General features: G+C 35.6%; 1 protein-coding gene across 2 annotated transcripts in view; it reads right to left on the minus strand.

Annotated features, from left to right (window-relative positions):
• Positions 1 to 1,272: 1,272 nt before the first annotated feature.
• The window catches only part of PARP8 (poly(ADP-ribose) polymerase family member 8), a 167,244-nt gene continuing 147,814 nt past the window's right edge, over positions 1,273 to 20,702 (minus strand). For both annotated transcript variants that reach the window (XM_081053335.1, XM_081053336.1), the window contains 6 exons: positions 20,564 to 20,636; positions 19,310 to 19,379; positions 16,685 to 16,758; positions 15,509 to 15,578; positions 14,593 to 14,677; positions 1,273 to 4,096 (listed from right to left, as the gene is read on the minus strand). In XM_081053335.1, coding sequence (XP_080909461.1) covers positions 3,994 to 4,096; positions 14,593 to 14,677; positions 15,509 to 15,578; positions 16,685 to 16,758; positions 19,310 to 19,379; positions 20,564 to 20,636 — 475 coding nt within the window. In that variant the 3' untranslated portion in view covers positions 1,273 to 3,993. The remainder of the gene's footprint in view (positions 4,097 to 14,592; positions 14,678 to 15,508; positions 15,579 to 16,684; positions 16,759 to 19,309; positions 19,380 to 20,563; positions 20,637 to 20,702) is intronic.

A 20,702-nucleotide genomic window follows, 5' to 3' on the forward strand; every position in this document is an offset into this window, starting at 1 on the left:
AAATGTGTAATGTAATCTATTCTTCAACACAGCCTTTTCACACTCATGGATATGTTTTGTCTAAAAACTACTTGAAATTCTCTTGACCTACAAAAACTTATCCTAATATATCATAGTGTATACAAAATCCCCAAGAAAAACTTACCGGGTAATAATATACATCAAATTTATATATAATCTGACAAAAATTTAGCAGGCATTCAATGCCGAAATACTTGAATATTCAGTCTGCCATTCTGGCATAGTAGTTGGGTATTTTAATCCTTTATATCTGTTCAGGGTGGGTCATTGTTTGTGACTTTAGGTGAATGGACATAAAATTGGCTTATGTGGAAAACCAGTATTAAAGGGAACTAATTATTTTCAAAGTTTGCAACTTGAAACCCTTTCACATAACTCATTAGGTGTTAACTATGTCATTCAGTACCAGTGATTGAACTAGCCATATTACTGCATTGTCAAGACGTAACTAACAATATCTGTGTCCAGCACGGTCTTGAGTATTGAATTATTTGATGACTTCTATTTGTAAATTTTGTTGCTTATACTGGAAACTCAATGTACCTTAACAAACAGTCTATCATTTGTCTTGAGGTAGTGTTACAATGAAGAATTCAGCAAGACAATAGAATAACATCATAGTATTTTAAAAATGTGCTTCAAGTGCCTCCATGAGTTCCATACATTTAGACAGTAGATGGTCCAAAGTTGAGTGGCCCTTCTGACACACTAAATAACTATTTTATGAAGTCATCCAGTTTTTAACAAGGATGAATTTTTCCTTAGAATTTTCTGAAATCCCATGCCCTAAGGCAAGTTATGGCATTATGGTATAAAGTACTGCTAAAATACTTTTAATGATATTAAAGATTTATAGATTTGCAAGTTAAAGGTTTCCTTTCTTTTAACAAAGGGGAGAAAACATTGAGACTTTCTTTTCTAAACTCTTAAATTTTCAAAGAGAAACATTCAGAGCATTAACAATAGTTTGGGTTGGTTTCTTATATCATTTAGTATTTGATAGCAAGTTTAAGGGCTTACTGTTTTATGTTTAAATTTTATACTCTTATATTTAAAATTTAAATTTAAAAACCATCTTCAAATCCAACATATGACTGAGATTTGCTGAGCAACAAAAATAAAAATCGTTTCAACATAATTCAATCTAAGTTACCACAAAAGTACCTCACCATAATGTATTCTATAGCATTAGCTTATAAATATATTATTACTTTTTCTCTGTTCAAATGGTCAATTATTTTCTTCTTTTTTAATACAGTGGACAATGAAAGAGGACAAATTATTCATAGTGAAATGTTTACAAAGTCAGTAATACTGGAAAAATTAGAACTAATAAATTAAAGTTATTCTTCCCCTACTTCAAGAATAAAAATAAATGATTGCCTTTGTTCAGTGGGTTACTATTAAGTAGTATAGGTTACACAATTAATATAACTATTACAAAGCATCAGTGAACAGACTTCAAATGATTATATAAATACAACATCACATGTTTGGAATCATCAAATAAGTCAATAGATAATATCTTAATGAGGTGACTGAATCAAGGCATGATAATAATGTTTAAACTTCTAAATTTTAAGGATCTGCTTGGATTCTGAAAGCATGGTATTCATTTACTTATGGTAAGTATTAAGATTAAATTCTTTAGAAATAAAGGTAAGCATCAATGTATTGTATTATTCCCAGTATCAAATGTTAAATTAAAAGATTGGCTCTTAGATTACTTGCTTACCAATGCTCTGACAATTTTTTGAAATAAAATCTGTCATTCTGCATTGCAATAGCATTCCATTATCATTAGAAGACATCTTATTTTATCATAAAAGATGTCTATTATCTGTAATATTTAGTAGGCATTACAACTATCAACTACTTTTCTTGCTCTGATGAATCAAATTTTATTCATAAATTGGCAGAAGTTTACATTATGCCAGTTTCTCCTCACCTAAATAGTCTCCCTTGAGTCCTTAAAGTTACCCTTCCAGTTCAGATCTTAATAGTGTACCCCTTACAGATCACTCCACTGTTAAGTAAAGCCTTAATAGATTGGGTCAGTGGTTTTAAAATTATGCTTGGAGGCATTACAAAGAGTTTTTGGGGTACCTCAGTGGTCCTAGTGGCCAAACATGTGGGGTTCCAGACCTCAATTTCCAAATCTTGCTATTACATCTTCATATTTATATCATACATAGGATGTCTCACAAAATTAATTTGAAAAAATAATTTTGTTGCTTAAAAAGGTTTTCAAAACACAAAGAGATTTGGGTGACTTAAGAGAGTAGTCCTCTTGTCCTACATCAAGTCTTCAAATATCTGGTCACAGAACACTCGACAAGGTACTATATCTCAGACCTATCATGCCAATATATCCCTCAGTCTCACTTTGAGTTCAGAGGCATAAGTCACAACAGATCAATGTTTTAAGTGGGTCCTATCACAATGATTAATATCCCAACCATTTCAAGTCTCTTTTTGCAGGAACCAATTATTCACAATATAAGAAAACAGATGATGAATACTTTCTAAATAGTAACCCTTAACAATGTGTATGACTTTTTCTTCACACCTCCTATGTCAAAGAAAATAAATACAGAAGTTATAACATTATACTTGTAAATGACTATACATGTTATTTTTTTCTTTCTAAATAAATTAGAATCAGATATAAGCCTTGATTCAGGGGTTGAATAGAGTGGCAGACTCGTTAATTAAACTGCTCTCATGAATGGCCTTATTCCAAAGACATCATGTAGGAAACTTAAACACTGTCGATCAAAACTTGTAATGAATAAGAACTTTAGGACCCAAAGAAATAGAAATGATGTTGATGAGTACCTGACTCTTAAAAGGAGAATGATGAGAGCTGGTGTTACTGTTCTCTATAAACTTATTTATGTTCTTTTAATGTAAAAGAAACTTCAAAGTTTGGCTTCTTTCTCAATATGAAAAAAAATACCCAGAGGTATTAGATGAAAAAATATAAAAATGCTGGTGTGGCAAAAATAAAAATTTTAAATGTTTCACTGTAGGATATAAAAAAATATATACCGTTTGTTCAAATTCTGAGGCCTTTCTTTTAAACATATGATCATTTGAATGTAGATTTAGTCCACCAGCACCTATGTTCTCCAAATTATGACTTCTAGATAACATTATAAAAGAACTGAATTTTAACTGAAGGGAAAATTCTTTAATAGGAAAATTGTTTGCAAATATTTCAGTGAATGAATAATGGTAAATTTGACTCATATCTTGGTTTATGTCCAGATTCACTGCTTACTGAATATTATTTTCTTTTCATTGAATGAGAATAGAATCGTGGAGCTGTGCCATCTCTGTTGTCAAAACACATATGTGTATATATACACATATATGCACAATCACATTTTGATGCATGACTCTATAGATATGTATATTACAAACTTTTGGGCAAAGCATTGCATCTAAGACCTAATTGCTTTTGTGTAAGGAAAAATAACAGGAGAATAGGAAACATCCTTCTTCAAACATTTGAATGTTCATACTACTAATTATATAGCACACCAGAATGTGCAAACATTATACTTATTGCAAAGTATTATAGATATAGACGTCATTATAAAATGTTCTCAATTCTATTTTGGTAAGCTAAAGTGTCGGTATATAATACCAAATTTCCAATTAAAGAGTTTAATATAAAAATATCAGCACAAAACTGGTTTTTCAATCTGTTTATTATGCAAGCAACCCACACTTCAGTTTAAGTGCTGTTGTAATTTTATTACTAGATTCCATAACCCTACAAGTGATAAATTTTATACCATTTAGGTATTTAACGAGATACTTAGAAATACTAAGAAAAAAAATCAGTATTCAAAGGGTTAATTTTGTTTATAATAACAATAAATTATTTTATCATCTTCTTCAGTTCAAAATCCAGCTTTGAACCCGAGGAAGGCTTTCAAATCATGTTAATTAAGTGGTGGTCCTTTAACCAGTAGCAGTTTGATTACCAATTACTCGAAGGATCTCTTTGTGAATGCCTCCTTCCTGTGTGTTAATATTTGCATCTCCCACTTGGCCATCTTCATAGCTAAAGCACAAAACAGAAGCATAAAACATTCAAAAAATTGAAAGAATCAAAAATTTTCAAAAAGCATTTACAACAGCTTAGAAATGTTATCTGATACCTAAAATAGAGCCCAAGACAATCAATAGCAGAAGACAGTTATTTCTCAGTTGCATTTAACAATATGTTTGCATTGCTAAACAGAGAAGAGCTTACATTACTAAACATCCGGTTATTCTTTGTCATGCCATGATTTGCCCCTTCCTTCCTTTGAAACATTTTCATCCCCACTTAAAGCATTGCCTGAGTTGCAGGAAGCATCCCCGAGTCTTGGCCTTGTACCCATTTCCCAGAGCATTGTTATACGAAGCCCACTGTGAAAGCACATACGTACCATCACCCTACGTCCCTTAGGTTACTCCTACTTCAATCATTTATTTTCTGAACAGTGACACTCTAAGAAGTTACTTTCTGCCACTGCTCCTTTGCCTTCTAATTATTATTCTGTTGTAATCAGTGCTGCATTTTTATTTTCTTATCACTGGTTGCTCTGTTTGGTCTGACTATAACTTATTCTTATTTATGCTGGTACTTCACATAAGAATGCAAGTGCGCTAAGTTTAGCTAAGCAACAGAAGTGAAAATACCACATTAAAGGACAGCAATTACTAAGTTCTTTAGAGAGGAATAATTACATTTTAGATGATAATTCATTTCCTCAAATAAACTTTCTTGGGCAATAAAAATTTCCCAAGAATGAATTTTTAAACTTCCCTGATAATATTCAGAATAGGTGATGAATTAATTTTACTTCATAAAAATGACTTCAAGACAGAGGCTTTACAGAAGTGGTAATTACTTCAAAATAGAGAATCAGGGATGCAAGCACAGTCTCAAAGATTAACGTGCGCCAGTCTTTTCCTCACCATACATAAATTCTCCGGAAATAGCACAATACAGGAAAATGAAACAGATGACATAAGCAATGAGAACTTAGGTCCTTACATACTACACTGATTAAACACCTAGTGATAATTGCATTTGTATCAAGTTGAAACTCCTAAGAACTGACCTAAGGTTGCCTGCCAACTTTGTTAGTTCTTATCATACAACGATGTGTGTGCATGCACACATATACATATAGACACACACACACACACACACACACACACACAAAAAACACTCAATGGTGAATCATTAGTGTAAAGAAAAGAATGGGATACGTGGTATACAGCCCAGTTATAAGTTTTTTTTCAGATCAAACATAAGTGCCCTGGTTAAGAACTAAAGAATCTGTACAGTGAAATGCGTTAGAATTGTCCAACTCTAATCAGGTGCTTTGTGGCTAACTATATAAAGACATATTTTATTGGACAAGTAAAGTATGTTATTGTGGTTTTTATATAAATCCTGGCTACCCACTGGACTAAGGGTAGACTAAGCCATCTATAATTCTGCACCAAGGCTGGGGTGGCAAGCTGCCTGAAAACTGGGCCCAAGGGAGATAATGCTGGTTTAACAAACCAATCCAGCTAGTTCCTCTAGGATTTAGAATATGGACAACAAAAGAGAAAGGGGACAAAACAGACACAAAGAAAACCATTGTCCTTTGAGAGAAGTGCGAAGAATAGAAGGTCTTACAACTGTTTTGGTTCTTAATGGCTTCCCAATTTCAAATACCAGTCCTTATACACTATCTCTACTCTTAATTTCTTAATATGTCTTTGTGTTTGTTCTATTGCTATGGCATTTTGGTACAGTGAATACACCTACCATATCTTCTATATTTTAAACACAATGTTGAATAAGTGTGCTCGGCCTAACTGACATCCGGCCTACATATTACATCTCCATTCCTTTTAATTTGAAGTTGACCTTTGATTAAGATATGTCTGTAATACATTATAAATTCGTATTTTTCCATCAATCCAATGCAATCATTCTTCTCACCCTACTACTCTATTGTCAAGTACTAACAATGGTTGCCCATGGCCTCCTAGTGGATGAATTGAGGAGAATGTATCCCCTGTGTCTAGCATGTGGTACAGTTGACTGCTGTTTTTCTTTAAGTTATACTATCTCTTCACGCCCTACTTAGTCCTTGGTTATTCTCAGTCTCTCTCACTGAATCCTCTTCCCTAGCTTCTCATTTCAATGCTGGTTTTATCCACAATTCACTTCTCAGTGTTCTCTCTTCTCAATGATATATAAACTCTCAATTATTTCAGTCTCTCCTACTGTTTTAACTATCACCCACATGTTGATTCCCAAACTATACCTCCAATCCTTACATCGTTCCCTAACTATAATTTTCACACAAAAAATCGCGAGACTGAACTTAATTTTTAACCCCGAGTCTGCTCCTTTTTACTCTATCAATGTCCCAATTTGAGTACCATCATCTACCCACTTTCCTACAAGAAAACTTCAGTCATCCTTGGCTCTTCCACATGCCTAAATCCAAACAATAAGTGAGTCATCTTGCTTCCATTTCCCTAATTATTTCCAGCTGAATCTTCTCTTCATCCAATGCCATTACCTTCCTTTAGGTCTTCCTCCATCATTCATCTAAATGAGTGATTTTCAAGTTGCAGATTCTGTACAATTAGCAGGTTTTGACACTAATTTAGGTTGTCCAGGCTAGCATTTGTCGATGACATTAGAATAGTACAGAGAATACTGACTGTACCACACAAAGTAAGCACTGTTTTTCCCCAAGTCACAATGGTAAACGTATCTCTTCTTGCAGTGAGAAATACTAACCTAGACTATTGTAATAGCATTATAACTCATCTCTCTGTCTCCACACTTATCCCCATCATCCCTCCTACAAGACCAGCTAGTGATACAAATGGCCATCATCTTACTTGCAAAACAAAATTCAGTGTCACTGGCATGGCACATGGCACACAAGGGTCCTTCATAATCCAACCCTAAACTTCCTCTCCACTCATGTCCCATCACTAACACCTCACTCTATTTCCCAGTCAAATCAAAAAGTTTGGCATCCCCAAATATTACATGTTCACTAACACTTAAAAAGCTTTTGAAGTTAATGGAGAGGAGACACCCTTCCTTTAAGTAAACTATAATAATTTAAGATAGAAAGAGCATAAGGGAAGGAGACAGCAGAGAGCAAGAGAGAGAGATTGAAGTCAAAAGTTATCTATCAAAATGCACATTTTCCCATTGTCCATGAAGCCTGCAAAGAAGCCTAACGGCTGTAGGTTGAAAGGTAAAACCAGCCAGAGGCATTCAGATGTCTTAAACTCTGACTCGTATATAATAATAAAGGAAAAACAACTACCATTTGATGCGGCCAATTGGTGACTTACTAGTGGATTAGGACATTGCTTACAACAAGGCAAACAGAATACTTTGCAGCTATTTATTAGCACTGCAGACAAACTATATGTTGTTAATGTGAAGTTCTTTTAAGTCCAGAAAGCAAAATTTGAAAAACAGAACAAGAAGGATATCAACAGGGAAATGATACACTTGACTGGGGTTTTAAGAAAGAAAAGTGAAACCACTGAAAAGGAGACAAAAATTACTTATGTTCCCAGGAGTAAAACTTTAATTAAAAAAATAAATAAACAAATTAATTCACTTTAAAAGTTATGAGACAAAAAAATAAGACAATAGATGGAATTTAACTGTCTGGAACTCTTTTGAGTATGTCAAGAAATTTCATGGATAAAAACTTGTGCATGTTTTGACAACCTTTATTCTCAAACTGATATAGCAGCTTTTTGAAGGTTTTAAGATTGGCACACATAAATTTGTTTTCTGTCTCCCTAGATCTGGAACCCGGACATGATAGCCCTGTTTTCTGTTAGCAATAGAAAGCAGAAGTTCACTGTGAACTGAATGATAAACCAGCACTTGCCAAAGTTCCTATAAGAAATCTGATGCTATTTCATAGCCCATGTATTATCTCTCCATTAACTTAGAACATTCAGTCTTTGGTCATTGTTTTCATTCAACAATGTGTACAAGTTTCTGCATAACACATGAGACTCCCACACACAGACAGACTTTGCATTTTTGCCAGGGGAGATAACAGAATTATGCAAATAACTGTCGGACAAGGCAGCCTAGGAGGTACAAAGAAAGGGCGAGCAAAATTCAGAGAAAAGACTGCTATCATGCCTGACTGGGACACCACAAAAGGCTCCAGTGAAAAGACCAAGTGGTTAAGACTCAAAAGATTGACTAAAGGATAAGCTGCTGAGAAAGCAGAAAGCGAGTCATTTGGACTGACTGCTGAGTAAAGGCACAGTAGTGGGAAAAACAATCCCGTGCTTGGGGAGTAAGTTTATTCAGTCAGTGATTTGTACAGGTAATTGCAGTAAGGGAAACAGGCTCTATGTTGCAGAAGGCCATGTTTGTTTTTATGTGTTAAAACTACCAGCCTGTATGAGCAAGGAATCATCAAAACTCTGATTTTGGAAAAATAATGCTGTATGAATAGTACCATCTTAAAATTTTATATGCATAGAAATGTAGGCTACACCCTAAAAGATGAACCGTAGTTAACCCTAGGTGGGGATGTTATGGGTGATTTTATCCTTTTCTGCTTAGCTTTGATTTCAGTTTCAGTACATTACACAGAATGTAATAATGGTAACGTTTAATAAATCTGGCATTGCACAAAACAAATTAGGAACAATGAAGAAGTTAGGAGCATGGAGAATAACTAGTCTTTTTTTTTTTTGGTGTACTCTGGGGGAGAGAATGATATATCCACGGAAACAAAAGTAGTGATGGGAGAAAACTGAAAAGATAAACTTGGGAGCTGATGTCCATAGTGAGCAAGGAAAAAGAAACTGAAAACTATAGCTCAGGTTTCCAGTCTCTTTGATGTGTAAAATTACTGCATAGATTGGGGAAGTTGAGACATTGGTTAGGGGATTTAGCAATGATAGGTTCCAGTTTGTACATACTGATTTTAAGGTATTAGCAGACTTTCTGAGGGGAAATACCCAGCAAGCAGTTATAACGTGGGCATTTCATTCATTCCTGATTACGGGCCAAGAACTATGCGAGGAACACAAACACAAGTGAGCCATGTAGTCCCCAAACTCAAGAAGCATACAAAGCAGTGAAGAAGACGAGTCATAGGAGAGTAATCCAATGATAAAAGCATGCTCAGGGCATTGCACAGTAACACAAAGCAGCAGCACGAAGAAGCCAAGGCAAGTTTCTGGGAGGACAGAAGACATGCAGTAAAGATTTCAAAGAGGAGTGGGAATTAGATAAATAAGTATGAGGGGAGAGAATGGAAGAGATAACCCAGGCTTAGTAGAGAAAGAAAAGAGCAAAAGTATGGAAGTGTGAAAATGACAGAACACAGTTCAGGCGGTAAAGTGTAACGTCTTGAGGCGAGAAATGGTAGGCGGTGCAAACGGTGGGCCGTGAGGTTGGGGAGCCAATCTCCTTGACCTTCCAATGCACTGGGACTGACGGAAGAACAAAGGGCTGAATAGTTGGTTCCCTTTGTGAAGGAGTCTGGACTTCATCTTATAAGTAGTGAGCTGCTTAAGAGTTTTAAGCAGGGGGATGATGTGGCAGCTGAAATCTTGGAAACAGATCTGGGACGGAGACAGAGAAACTGGATTTATTATAGACTGGGGACAAACCAAAGTCCCGATTGTATCAGCTTCATGTCACACAGCTCCACTGAGCCATGACTGATGTTCTCTGTCACCTAAATTTATAAATAAGTTGTCTTCTCACTATGTTCCCAGTCGAACACTGTTTATCTTTTGCAACATCACGATTAAAGGTATCTCTTATTTTACTCAATAGCCATCACATGGTTCTTATTTTATAAATTTTTCTTGTATCTGCCTCTTTAGATACATTTTCAAACTTTGACCTAAAAGAAAAACCACATATAATCCAAGATATTTTTCTTTTTGCTTTGGTCTTTATTCATTCATTAGAAATTTACGACAAGCAACCATGCATGCATCAGGTTCTATGCAAGGTGCTACAGGGTACTCAGCAGAGTCAAAAAACAAGAGGAGGAGTCGGCCCTTTAGGAGCTGACAGCCTGCCTGGTGGAGGAGCCAGACACAAGGAAGAAATTGAATTTTAAATGGAAGTTCTGTAGGGAGCTGTAGGAACGTCAGGAAGGGGCTTATGGGAGTGGTGGCATCTGAGCTAGACCTTGGAAGATATAATAGACCTCGGACAGGGATACCTGAAACCGATCTGCTTGACTCAAAAACCTGAAAATACTCTCTTTTCTGCAGATGTTTTATTTGGTCTTCCTGTTGTTAAATATCTGAACTTCTTAATATGTTTTGAGAAATAGGAGGGAGTATATATCTTAAATGTAATTAATAGACAAAATATCGAAATAATTCATCGGCAGATCTGCCTGCCCTAAATCAATGAAAAACTGGAGCATTAAACATGTAGGCTGTAACATCAAATAAGCAGGATACGCAAACCTAGTGTTTCTGAACCTCTCCTTGGTCCCAGACAGTTGAGAGAGAAGACACACTCCCATCTCTTAGAGTCTCGCTACGGCAGTGGTGGGGGACCCATGGCACTAGATACACCTATTCTGTTAACTTGCCAAATCATAAATTACCTTCTCTTGGATTTTATGATTTAACCCTACTTATGAAAAATACCAACAGTAAGTTTCCTTCTCTTGCTCTAAAAGTCCCATTCACTGTGAAATAAACATTTTTGTTGTACTATATATGACCAAAGCACAATATGTCTATTTGGTTTTCACATCCCCTGTTTAAGTCCAGCTTTTGGCCCCTTTTAAAAAGCTGCCGTATTTCTACATATTGACCTTAAAGTCTTTGTATATACACATCACAGGTCAGTAATGAAATCAGGCTTTAGCAACAATTACTAAAATTGCTAAAACTTCTCGATTGGCTAGAATCTGTTCATAACATCTGAATTATTACATTTTGCCTGGAGCATTTATATTTGATTAAGTTTATTCATTTTGGAATTTTCCAACAAATTTTTTTCAAACTTTGCAGTCTCCTTTTGTTTCTCTAAGGGACCTCATCCTTTAAATTTTACTTTGGTTTTTTTTTGATACATAGTCCGTTCCCTAAAATTTCCCAATTTTTCTGTCTGCCTTGTTATTGTTTACTTGATGGAAAAAATGTGACTGGGTTATCAAATGACTATTTTATTATCTCCTTCACCCTAGAAATCCAATTAACATAGAAGTTACTTTAATTTTTAGTATTTTCACTTAGCAGATAAAAAAGGAACATTAATTTATATACTAGTCATCAGACCAAGCTTCTAACATAAGAGATCACATAACATATATATATAAAAAATAACAGAAATTTACTTTCTGTCTGAAAATGGTATATTTTCACTTCTTTCTCATCAATTTCTTCTTTACCTAGATATTACCACTCACTAGGGAGGCACGTCACTGGAACTCTTTGATTACATCTTTTATAAAGAAAGAAAATGATGGGTGTAATTAGAATGTACATTCATTAGTGAATGGATTCTCTTTTTGATGTGCTTTGAATCTTATCAATTTTCCTTAATTAGTGCCTTCTCTCCTGAGGGTGCAAAGAAAAAAGATGAACTCTCATTTGTATTTACGAAAAAATGGAAATCATTATCTTAACAGAACTGTTTCCTTTGTATCATTTCAAAAGTTATCTGAATATACTGGAAGTGTTTTGTCCTCTTTTCTTCAGATGGTCTTTTCTCAATTTTTTCTTCTTATGAAATACAGAAAAAAAATCCTTCTCTCCAGTAAACAAACACATATAACATCCCACATGTATCCCCCTACAAATTTATTTTACATACAATTTATGTAAAATTTCGAGGAATTAATGCTTGAATGCTCACTGCCTGCTTAAATATCTAAAGTTGTTTATTATCTCAGTAAATTTGAATTTTAGCAAGATGCCAAAAGGAGATTAACTGGTTAATGTCAGGTTAAGGAAAGGACTTTGGAGTTGACTTTTCTGTCAAAATCTTAAGGTCACTCCATCAAATAACTTTGTGATTGGATGTGTCTTTTTGGAAGGCCAATCTTCTAACAGTGGATAATTGTCAAGAAGATCAAAAATGAAGGGAAAAAATATTTAATGAATGCCTTTCCATGGAGACCTGCATTGCGCAAACAGCTTTCGGGAGCCTCCATACCCACATGGCGCCCTTCTCTACTTTGCATTCTGCCCCTGGAACCTGCCGTGGATGGACTCCCCCAGCACAAAATTGCTCTCTATTTTGGTAGGGTTTGACCAATGTGGAGTGCCAGTAGGTTGAGGCAATAGGTTGAGGGCAAGGTTCCCTAGGTTCCAGCCCCTGGGGTGCCTCAGTGTCTCAGCAAAAGGCTGTGACTCCTTTCAAAGCTGCTGGACTAGAAAGGGCCCTCCCTACCAGGTTCTGGTAACTGCTTCCTGTCTTGATCCTTTTGGACATAGGGATATATAACAGGTTTGGTGCTGCTAGATCTAGGCTGCTCCATTAGACCTATGGTTTGCCATAACCACACCTTTGTAAGTAATCTACTTGTGGATGACAGAAAATATCACGTTTTCTATGATTTCCTGTTGGAATTCTGGCAAATTCAGGTAGATACATTATTCTACTGTATCTACTGATGGTACTATATAGTATCTACTGATGAGACTTAAGAGAGATTATGTAACTTGGCAGATGTCGTCTTACTAACAACTGGTGAGCCTGGACACAAACTGATCAAAACTGGTGCTCTTTCCATTATACTCATTGCTGCCTCGACATTAAGAAAGAAATATATAGGGCTGGCTAGTTAGCTCAGTTGGTTAGAGCGTGAGCTCTGAACAACAGGGTTGCTGGGATGGTGGGCTGCGCCCTACACAACTAGATTGAAAGAACAAGGACTTGGAGCTGATGGGCCCCGGAGAAGCACACTGTTCTCCAATATTCCAGAAAGAGAAGAGAAGAGAAGAGATGAAAAGAGAAGAGAAGAGAAGAGAAGAGAAGAGAAGAGAAGAGAAGAGAAGAGAAGAGAAGAGAAGAGACGAGACGAGAGAAGTGTTAGGTCTGCTGCGGGCATGGTCAAAGTGGCCGGAAGCCAAGTCATACCCCTCTGCTAAGTTAGACCTCTCCTCGCATGACAGAGACTGAGGTCCATGGCGTTTCCCAGAAAAGGCAGCAGACCCATGGTGCGATAAGCAACTCTGGACACAGCCGCTGGCGCCCGATGTGCGCTAGGGGGGCCTGCTGATCTGCCACCTCACTCAGCCAACCCCCTCCCCAAAAATCACATATATGCCTCCCTCCCTCTACCCTGGGCACGACTTCGCCGGCCCCCATTTGCGGCCCGGTGAACCTCACCCGGGAGCGCAGAATAAAGCACTCACTTTTCTCAACCCACCTGACTAGCCTCATTATTTCACTGCAAGTCTTACAAAAAGGGGGAAGGGAAGGGAAGGGAAGGGAAGGGAAAAGAAAGGAAGGGAAGGGAAGAAAGGGAAGGGAAGGAAAAGGAAGGAGAAGGGAAGGGAAGGAGAAATACATAGATATGTATATGTCTCATAATATGTAATTATGCATTAATATGAATCATATGCACATAAGATACATAGATACATAATACATAAATCTGTTGCCATCAGAAATTTAGTTTTCATACCACCCAAAAGAAAACCTGACAGTTTGTAAAATTTCCATTGTGAATAGTCAATAAGCTAACACATCAAATGCTACAGGCCTCTGCCATGACTACACTATATATTGAAGCACTATATATTGGATCTTGATGTAGTCAATACAAAATAATTATGTATTATTCTGACATAGCTTATAAAAGAACAAGCCAGTGCATATTTCCAGCTTCTTTTCAGAAAACAATATAAAAGTACCAGATATATTCAATTCTTATGAGGTCCTTTCTGTGACAGAACCATGGATGAGGAAGGAACAGACATAGGAAAAGAATTGGGACTCAAACAAGGATATAGGTGAAAATCAAACAGGCCTCCCACACTCATTTATTTAGGAACAAAAATAATGCTTTTATAGTTTAATGCAGCGCTTATGATACCGCTGTGTCAAAAAGCATCTACCTCAATATGTAGTACATCGCCAGCCTGTATTATATGGAATACAGATCAACTTTCTGTCGGGACAAGACCTTCTCATTATTGCTTTCTTCATTCCGTCTGAATATTTTTAAATATATAAAAATAAAGAATATATGTGTACATGTATGTATGCATATATCTATATAAATATCTTTGTAACATATATGTAAATATACATATATACACATGTATATATACATATACACACACAGAGACAGATGGCTAAAGATAATTTTTTTCTTCAGCTCTTCTAAATTAACAGCATTTAAACATCACTGTTTTTTACAGCTTATTAAAATAAAACAAAAATATTAAGTTGATGACAAATCTGTTATAAATTGGCAGTTAAAGTGACCAAATAATAATGTAGTCCCTACTACCTCATTTATGGAGAAGACGGTAACACACAATTTGAGCCTTAACACTTACACAAAAAAGAATCGAGTGCAGACATGATCAGTATTTGGGACGACCCATATCTCTCCATGTTTGTGCAGGTCAGGTGAGGTGATCACTGTGAGTGGAAGATACAATTAAAGAACTGTTTTATTCTAAGGACTATATTCCTTCTCTCCGAAATTTAAAAGCAAAAATACACGCACAAATTAACATATGAAAAATGTTTACCCATATTATCAAGAAATGTAAATAAAAGCAATAAAATGCCATGTAACAATTGTATGTTTCCAACAGGATTAGTGTAACAATAGGAAGGTAATCAGTTGTGTTTGATCAAAAGCAGATACATAGGTCCTGCCTTGGGCACTATGTACAAAGCAATTTCATGTCCTATATAACTAGCAAGTGTTGAAAACTTACAAGACAGTTAAAAATCCCAAGACAAGGATAAATTCTAGCCAAAGTCAGAATTTAAAGCAAGAACAAAGAAAAGTATATGATCTTGCAAACTGCCTATTAATTTTTCTTTCTCAAGTGCAGAACAGAAGAATAATTTCAGTATAGAAACAGGAAGACCTATTGGGTTATCTTCTCAGGGCTTCGTTCATCTTTGCAATTTTTCATAATATTGTACATTCAAAAATCAACTGAAAGAGGAAGGTGGCATATTAACAAAAGAGACAAGCAATACTTGATCAGAAAGATATAATTACCGTTCTGAAATATCTGCCAAGAATAAAATCAAACACGGTCTGAACTCTTGCCAACTTTGCTCTTTGCTTTTAACCTTTATCATCTCTATTGCACCCGTTTTCCATTTGTGACCTTAGAGAAGGTCATAAATAATGCGTTCACTATTCTAAGCATTCTGTAAATATATTCAAGTTTGTAAACACAGAGAAGTTAGGGAATTAATGACATGAGGTTTGCACAACTTTCACCTTACCTTCACATAAGGCTATGCATTTTAAGTTACGGCTTTGCAGGAATTGGGATTGCTGTCCTTTCTTCTGTGACTAAATTCCAAAAGAATTTAAAAATTAGAGTGAAAATGAGACACTTGATTGTTCATCATTAAAAAATAACAGTCACTAAGATAGCTCTAGATGTTTTTGTTAAAAGGCCTATCAAGATTCGCAGCAGTATCATTGAACTCTCTCTTAATGGCAAGCTATATTTGTTACATCATTTAATTTCCGTACATAATCATTATTAAATCACTCTCAAGTAAGTGAACTAAAAAAGGCTAAATTAAAGTTTAATAGCCCTACAACATAGAATTAGAATCTAAATTTATTTTTACTGGAAGCCTGAAATCTTTATTTCAAGAGAAACAAAATTCAAGTTACACAATCTTTTCAAACATTAAACTCAATTATTCCAGATGGCCTAACTACATAAAATCAACCCATTTTTATAGCATCATTAAGCCACAGAGGTATCAGAAATGCCTCATGTGGAAAATATGGGGTTTTAGATACTGGATTAGTTATATTCTTTTTTTTTAAATTTAACGTCACATTATTCATGAGATGGATTTTTAATTTGTCCAAAATGTATGTATTTCAGAAACAAGGGATTTGTGTTTGTTCTTCTCTCTGCCTGGAATGTTCTTCCTCCCAGAGAGCCACATAGTATCTGCACTTACCTACCATAGATCTTTATTCAAATAGAACCTTCTCAGAGCATTCTTTCTTGACTACCTCACTTAATATTCATTCTAGTTCTATCTTTCATCCCATAGCATTCAACATCCCTTTCCTGATTTTTCTCTATATTTACCACCATCTAGCCCTCTTTCTATGTAAATACATATTCAGCTTATTTATATCCACTCAGTAAAATGTAGGCTCCAAGAAGATTTGTCTATTTTTGATTATCACTGTAGCCCAATGTCTAAGAGAGTCTCTAACATTACAGTAGGAGGTCAATACTTGTTGAATATTTACTGAACAAAGGCATTTTGGTGATTACACTGAAGGGTGAGTTTTATTCCTGTATGCGTAATGACCACTTATAATAATTCTGCAGACTTAAAAAGCCCAAGTATTTATTGAAATCTTGCTGGCTAATGGAGCCTGAGTTCACTTATCATTTGCAGTCAGTCAAGCTGCTACAACACCTGTGACGCATTGCTGCTTTTACTGCTTGAAGCCGGCTCATCCTTGGCTGACACCTTCTGCTTCTTGTTCATCCCTGAAAACATCAGCAAAACCATAACTTAGGAACAAAGCCATATGACACAGCTCAAAATACAATCCATCTGCACTACAAAGTTCCACTTTAGGCAAAGGTTGGGTTGTGTCAGGCCACTGATAGTCACAGTGGGCTCTCGTGGGAGCAGCTATGGTGCCCTCAGCACGTGAGGTGGACAGTCCGTGGGTTTCAGCAGTGTTGGTGGAGTTAGAAAGAAGAAAATCCAGTTGGTTTTTCTTTTCATTGAAACAGGGATAGAAAATTCTCTTCCATAAAACTGATATGATAAGAAAATTCTTAAAACTTGGTTTTGAGAGGCTTTTAGACCCTTTCATTCCGACCATCTGGTTAGTAGAAAGAGAAGATAAGGGGTGGGAAATATGAACGTAAAAAAAAATATTTATACTGCAACTTAACTTCATGAACTGTTGACACATGATCAATTCCATATAGAATTTACTACTTCTTCCAGTAAAGAAAAATTATGTAAGTCCTTTTGTCTATGATATTCAAAATCTTAGCTTACTCTTTTAATGCTATGATTTTTTACTGTGTATTTTTTTTAGACAAAACAGAACTAAAATTCCTATCTGTCTTATGAGAGTTGGTAGATTTGTACCTATAGTTTATATGAAAATGCTCATCTACTGTTCGGAAGTGAAGAGGTGTGTTGTTTTTGTTGCTGTTCCAATAGAAGGCTTAAGGAGAATGGGTAAAAAGCCTATGGACCAAATTACAAATAGTGTGGATGGAATCTTTTCCAAGAGAGACGATTCTGTTCTCTACCTCCAAGACGTGCAGCCCTCAGAACCAACTATGAAGCTACTTCATCTTACTGTAGTGTTCTTACATTTTTTCCTGATCAAAGTCACTTCAAGAATTTGATGACAGCTATGGACCCTGTCCTCAGACAAATCAACATTCTCACCGATGGATTTTACATACATTTACATTTTGTATCCCCCACAATCCTTTCCATGAATCCATCTAAAGAGTCTGTACACCAGTACAGGCAGAAAAATCACAATACCTGATGATTTTGTTGCATTTTTCCCTATCTATGCTGAGGATGTATTCAATTATTTAAATTTGTTTTACATTGTTTTATTCTATTCTGTTTTAACGAGATTTAGACTGATTTATGCTGATTGTTTTCTCCATTGAACTATATTATTCTATTTCTTACACTATCTTCTTCTTCCTGGTATTTCTTTTTGTAGTGTTATTTTGGCATATTGTACTTTCAAAGACCAGTGCAACAATATTTCTCAAGCCATATGCTTTTCTACAATGTGACTGCCCCTCTCTCGTCAGGAGATGGAGTCTAATTCCCCAACCTTGAACATGGAAGGCCTTGTGACTGCTTTGACCAGTAGTGTGTGTGGGAAGTGATGCCATGTGTCTTCTGAGGCCGGCTCAGAAAAGGCAACGAAGGGTCTCCCTCGTGCTCTTAGGACATGTGCTCTAGAAAAGGTCAGGGTGAGTCACCGAGAAACAACTTGCTATGATTGAAAGAGCATGAACTTGGGCAGAGGATTTGGACAGGTAGACCTGGTCAACATTCACCTGGTTATTAGATCCCTCTAAATATGCTTTTCTGTAATATGGGGATCTTAACACTTACCATCCAAGTACCATGTGAACATCATCTCCTGAAGTCATTTAATGTAATCATATAAACACACACACTCAACTATATATGCAGGTATATGAATATAAAAGCATTTAAAAGTCTAAAGGGAAATACACTGAATACCAAGGTTATAGAAAAGGAGGAAAATATTTCATCTGTTACTTTACACATTCTGTATAGTTTCAATTTCTTTATGTTTAAACAAAATAAATCATTGTTCTAAAAAATTACACTGATCGCTGTAAAATCTTCCAAAAAATTCAAAAAATGCAAAGAAGAAATTATCCCGAATTCCACTATCTGAGGGTAATAACTGTTAACAATTTGGTGATCATTCTTTCCATATTTTGAATTTACCAGGCTCCTCCTCAGCACATGCTTTCAATTTATTCTAAAATGATTTTTTTTCACACACTCTCATCAAAACATTAACGAGAAGTTGCCAATAAGTAGGATGATTTTAAGGGTGTTTTTCTAATCCTAAATTTTTCATACTACTCAAAAATTCTTTATGGGATATATAATAATCCAAAGGTAAGAAGTTGGCATGATACAGAATTACACTCAGTGGTGGTGGATTAGTATGTATGAATATTTTTCAGTGCTCTACATAATGCTTTGTACATACTATATTCTCAATATTTACTTGTGGAGAGAATCAATATAGAAACTATTGAAACACAATTAAAATTAATTTTGAAGTTGGCAAGACATATATACCTTCTTATACACTAAGGGAATTGTTATAAATTCATCTCGACAGGTGAGCTTTGTTTTGCTTCTGACATTTATCAAATAAATTAATACAAATATACCACAATAGCTTCAGTTACGTGATAGAAAATTGTGCCTGGAATATATAAGAATAAAAATATAAAATCTAATAAATTTGAGGTTAGAAATGAAATACCAGCTTACCTGAGTAACCAAATGATATGCTTGACATTGGACTAAGATAGATTCCACTTCCGTACATTGCACCGTGGAGCTAAAATGGGAAAAGGAGGGAGAGAAGGCAGTTAGTCAATGGTTTAAAATGTTAATATTTTACAAAAGAAGGCATTCTATCTCATGGTGGAGCATTAACTCTTAGAAAATGATAAAGCTTTTATTGCAAAGCCTCATTTGAAAACAGTAATACTGATTTCCTTGTCCTTAACACTCAAGAGTAAGTTGATATATGAAAAATGATAGCCAGAGGAAAAATCCCTTTGCACCCTACCAATGACAAAGAGAGTTACTTACTATGAAATACTGTAGAAGGCTTTTATGTTAATGAATCTAAAATTCTGAAAGAAAGCTGTAACATATACGACCAAATTTTGATAAGGACTCACATGCTGTCACATGATATCAAGTATCCTATTCAGATTTTCATCATACAACTCTGTCATCACATTCTTACCATCTAAATTTTTCAAGTGACAAGAGTTTCATTAACTGAAACTCTTCGACTGGTCTGAGAAACTACTCAGAACAATTAAAATTCTCTCTTATTATATCTATGTTCCAGGGCCCTCTTACCTTATTTAGTATGAATTGAATTTATGGACATTTACGTTTGTGTCATCTCAACTATCCTCAGAGTGTGACATGTACCTAGCAACAGGTGACTGGGTTAAGGATCTCATTTCCTGACCTCCTCACATCATCAGAAGAAAATCAGCTGTACCAGAGTACCTGAAGTGTTGGACATGGAGGGCATAAATAAAGATGAGGACGACCCCTGCTCACTCCAAGTGCTGCCCTGGAGGCTGAAAAGCAGGTATCAAATAGCCCTTTGATGTCCGATCTCCAGTTTTCCTATTCTTAGCCCTACCTTTTCTTCTCTTAAAGTATTCACACTGAGGCAGTGCTCAAAAACAGTGTTTAATTAAAAGACAGAATGCTTGTAGGGCTTTACTTTTTGCATGATAGTGTTTTTTCTACTTAAGTTTGAAGTGATTTTGCTGTTTTCTCTTAGGAAATTTATCTGTTTCTTTTCATCCCTGTATCGGTCAATTCTGTTTCAGAGATTTTGTGAAAATTACACATGCCTATGAAAAATTCCATGTACTTTTTAAAAACCCAAATGCTTCTTTTTTTGTAAGTAAAAACATAACATCAGGATTGCTCACTGAGTGCCAATACTGAGGAATAAGGAGGGCTTGTTAAAGCATTCAGTAAATATACCTGCAATCTTGTATTTGAAGCAACCACCAGACCATTCCTCAGGATGGAGTGCCAATTTTCAATGTGTGAGCCACTAAAACAGAGAGAAGGGCAAGGAAAAAGCAAAACCAAAGAACAGTGATCTTTCAAGTGGTCACAA

This window comes from Rhinolophus hipposideros (genome assembly GCF_964194185.1).
Source record: "Rhinolophus hipposideros genome assembly, chromosome: 7".
In the NCBI taxonomy this organism is placed as follows: domain Eukaryota; kingdom Metazoa; phylum Chordata; class Mammalia; order Chiroptera; family Rhinolophidae; genus Rhinolophus; species Rhinolophus hipposideros.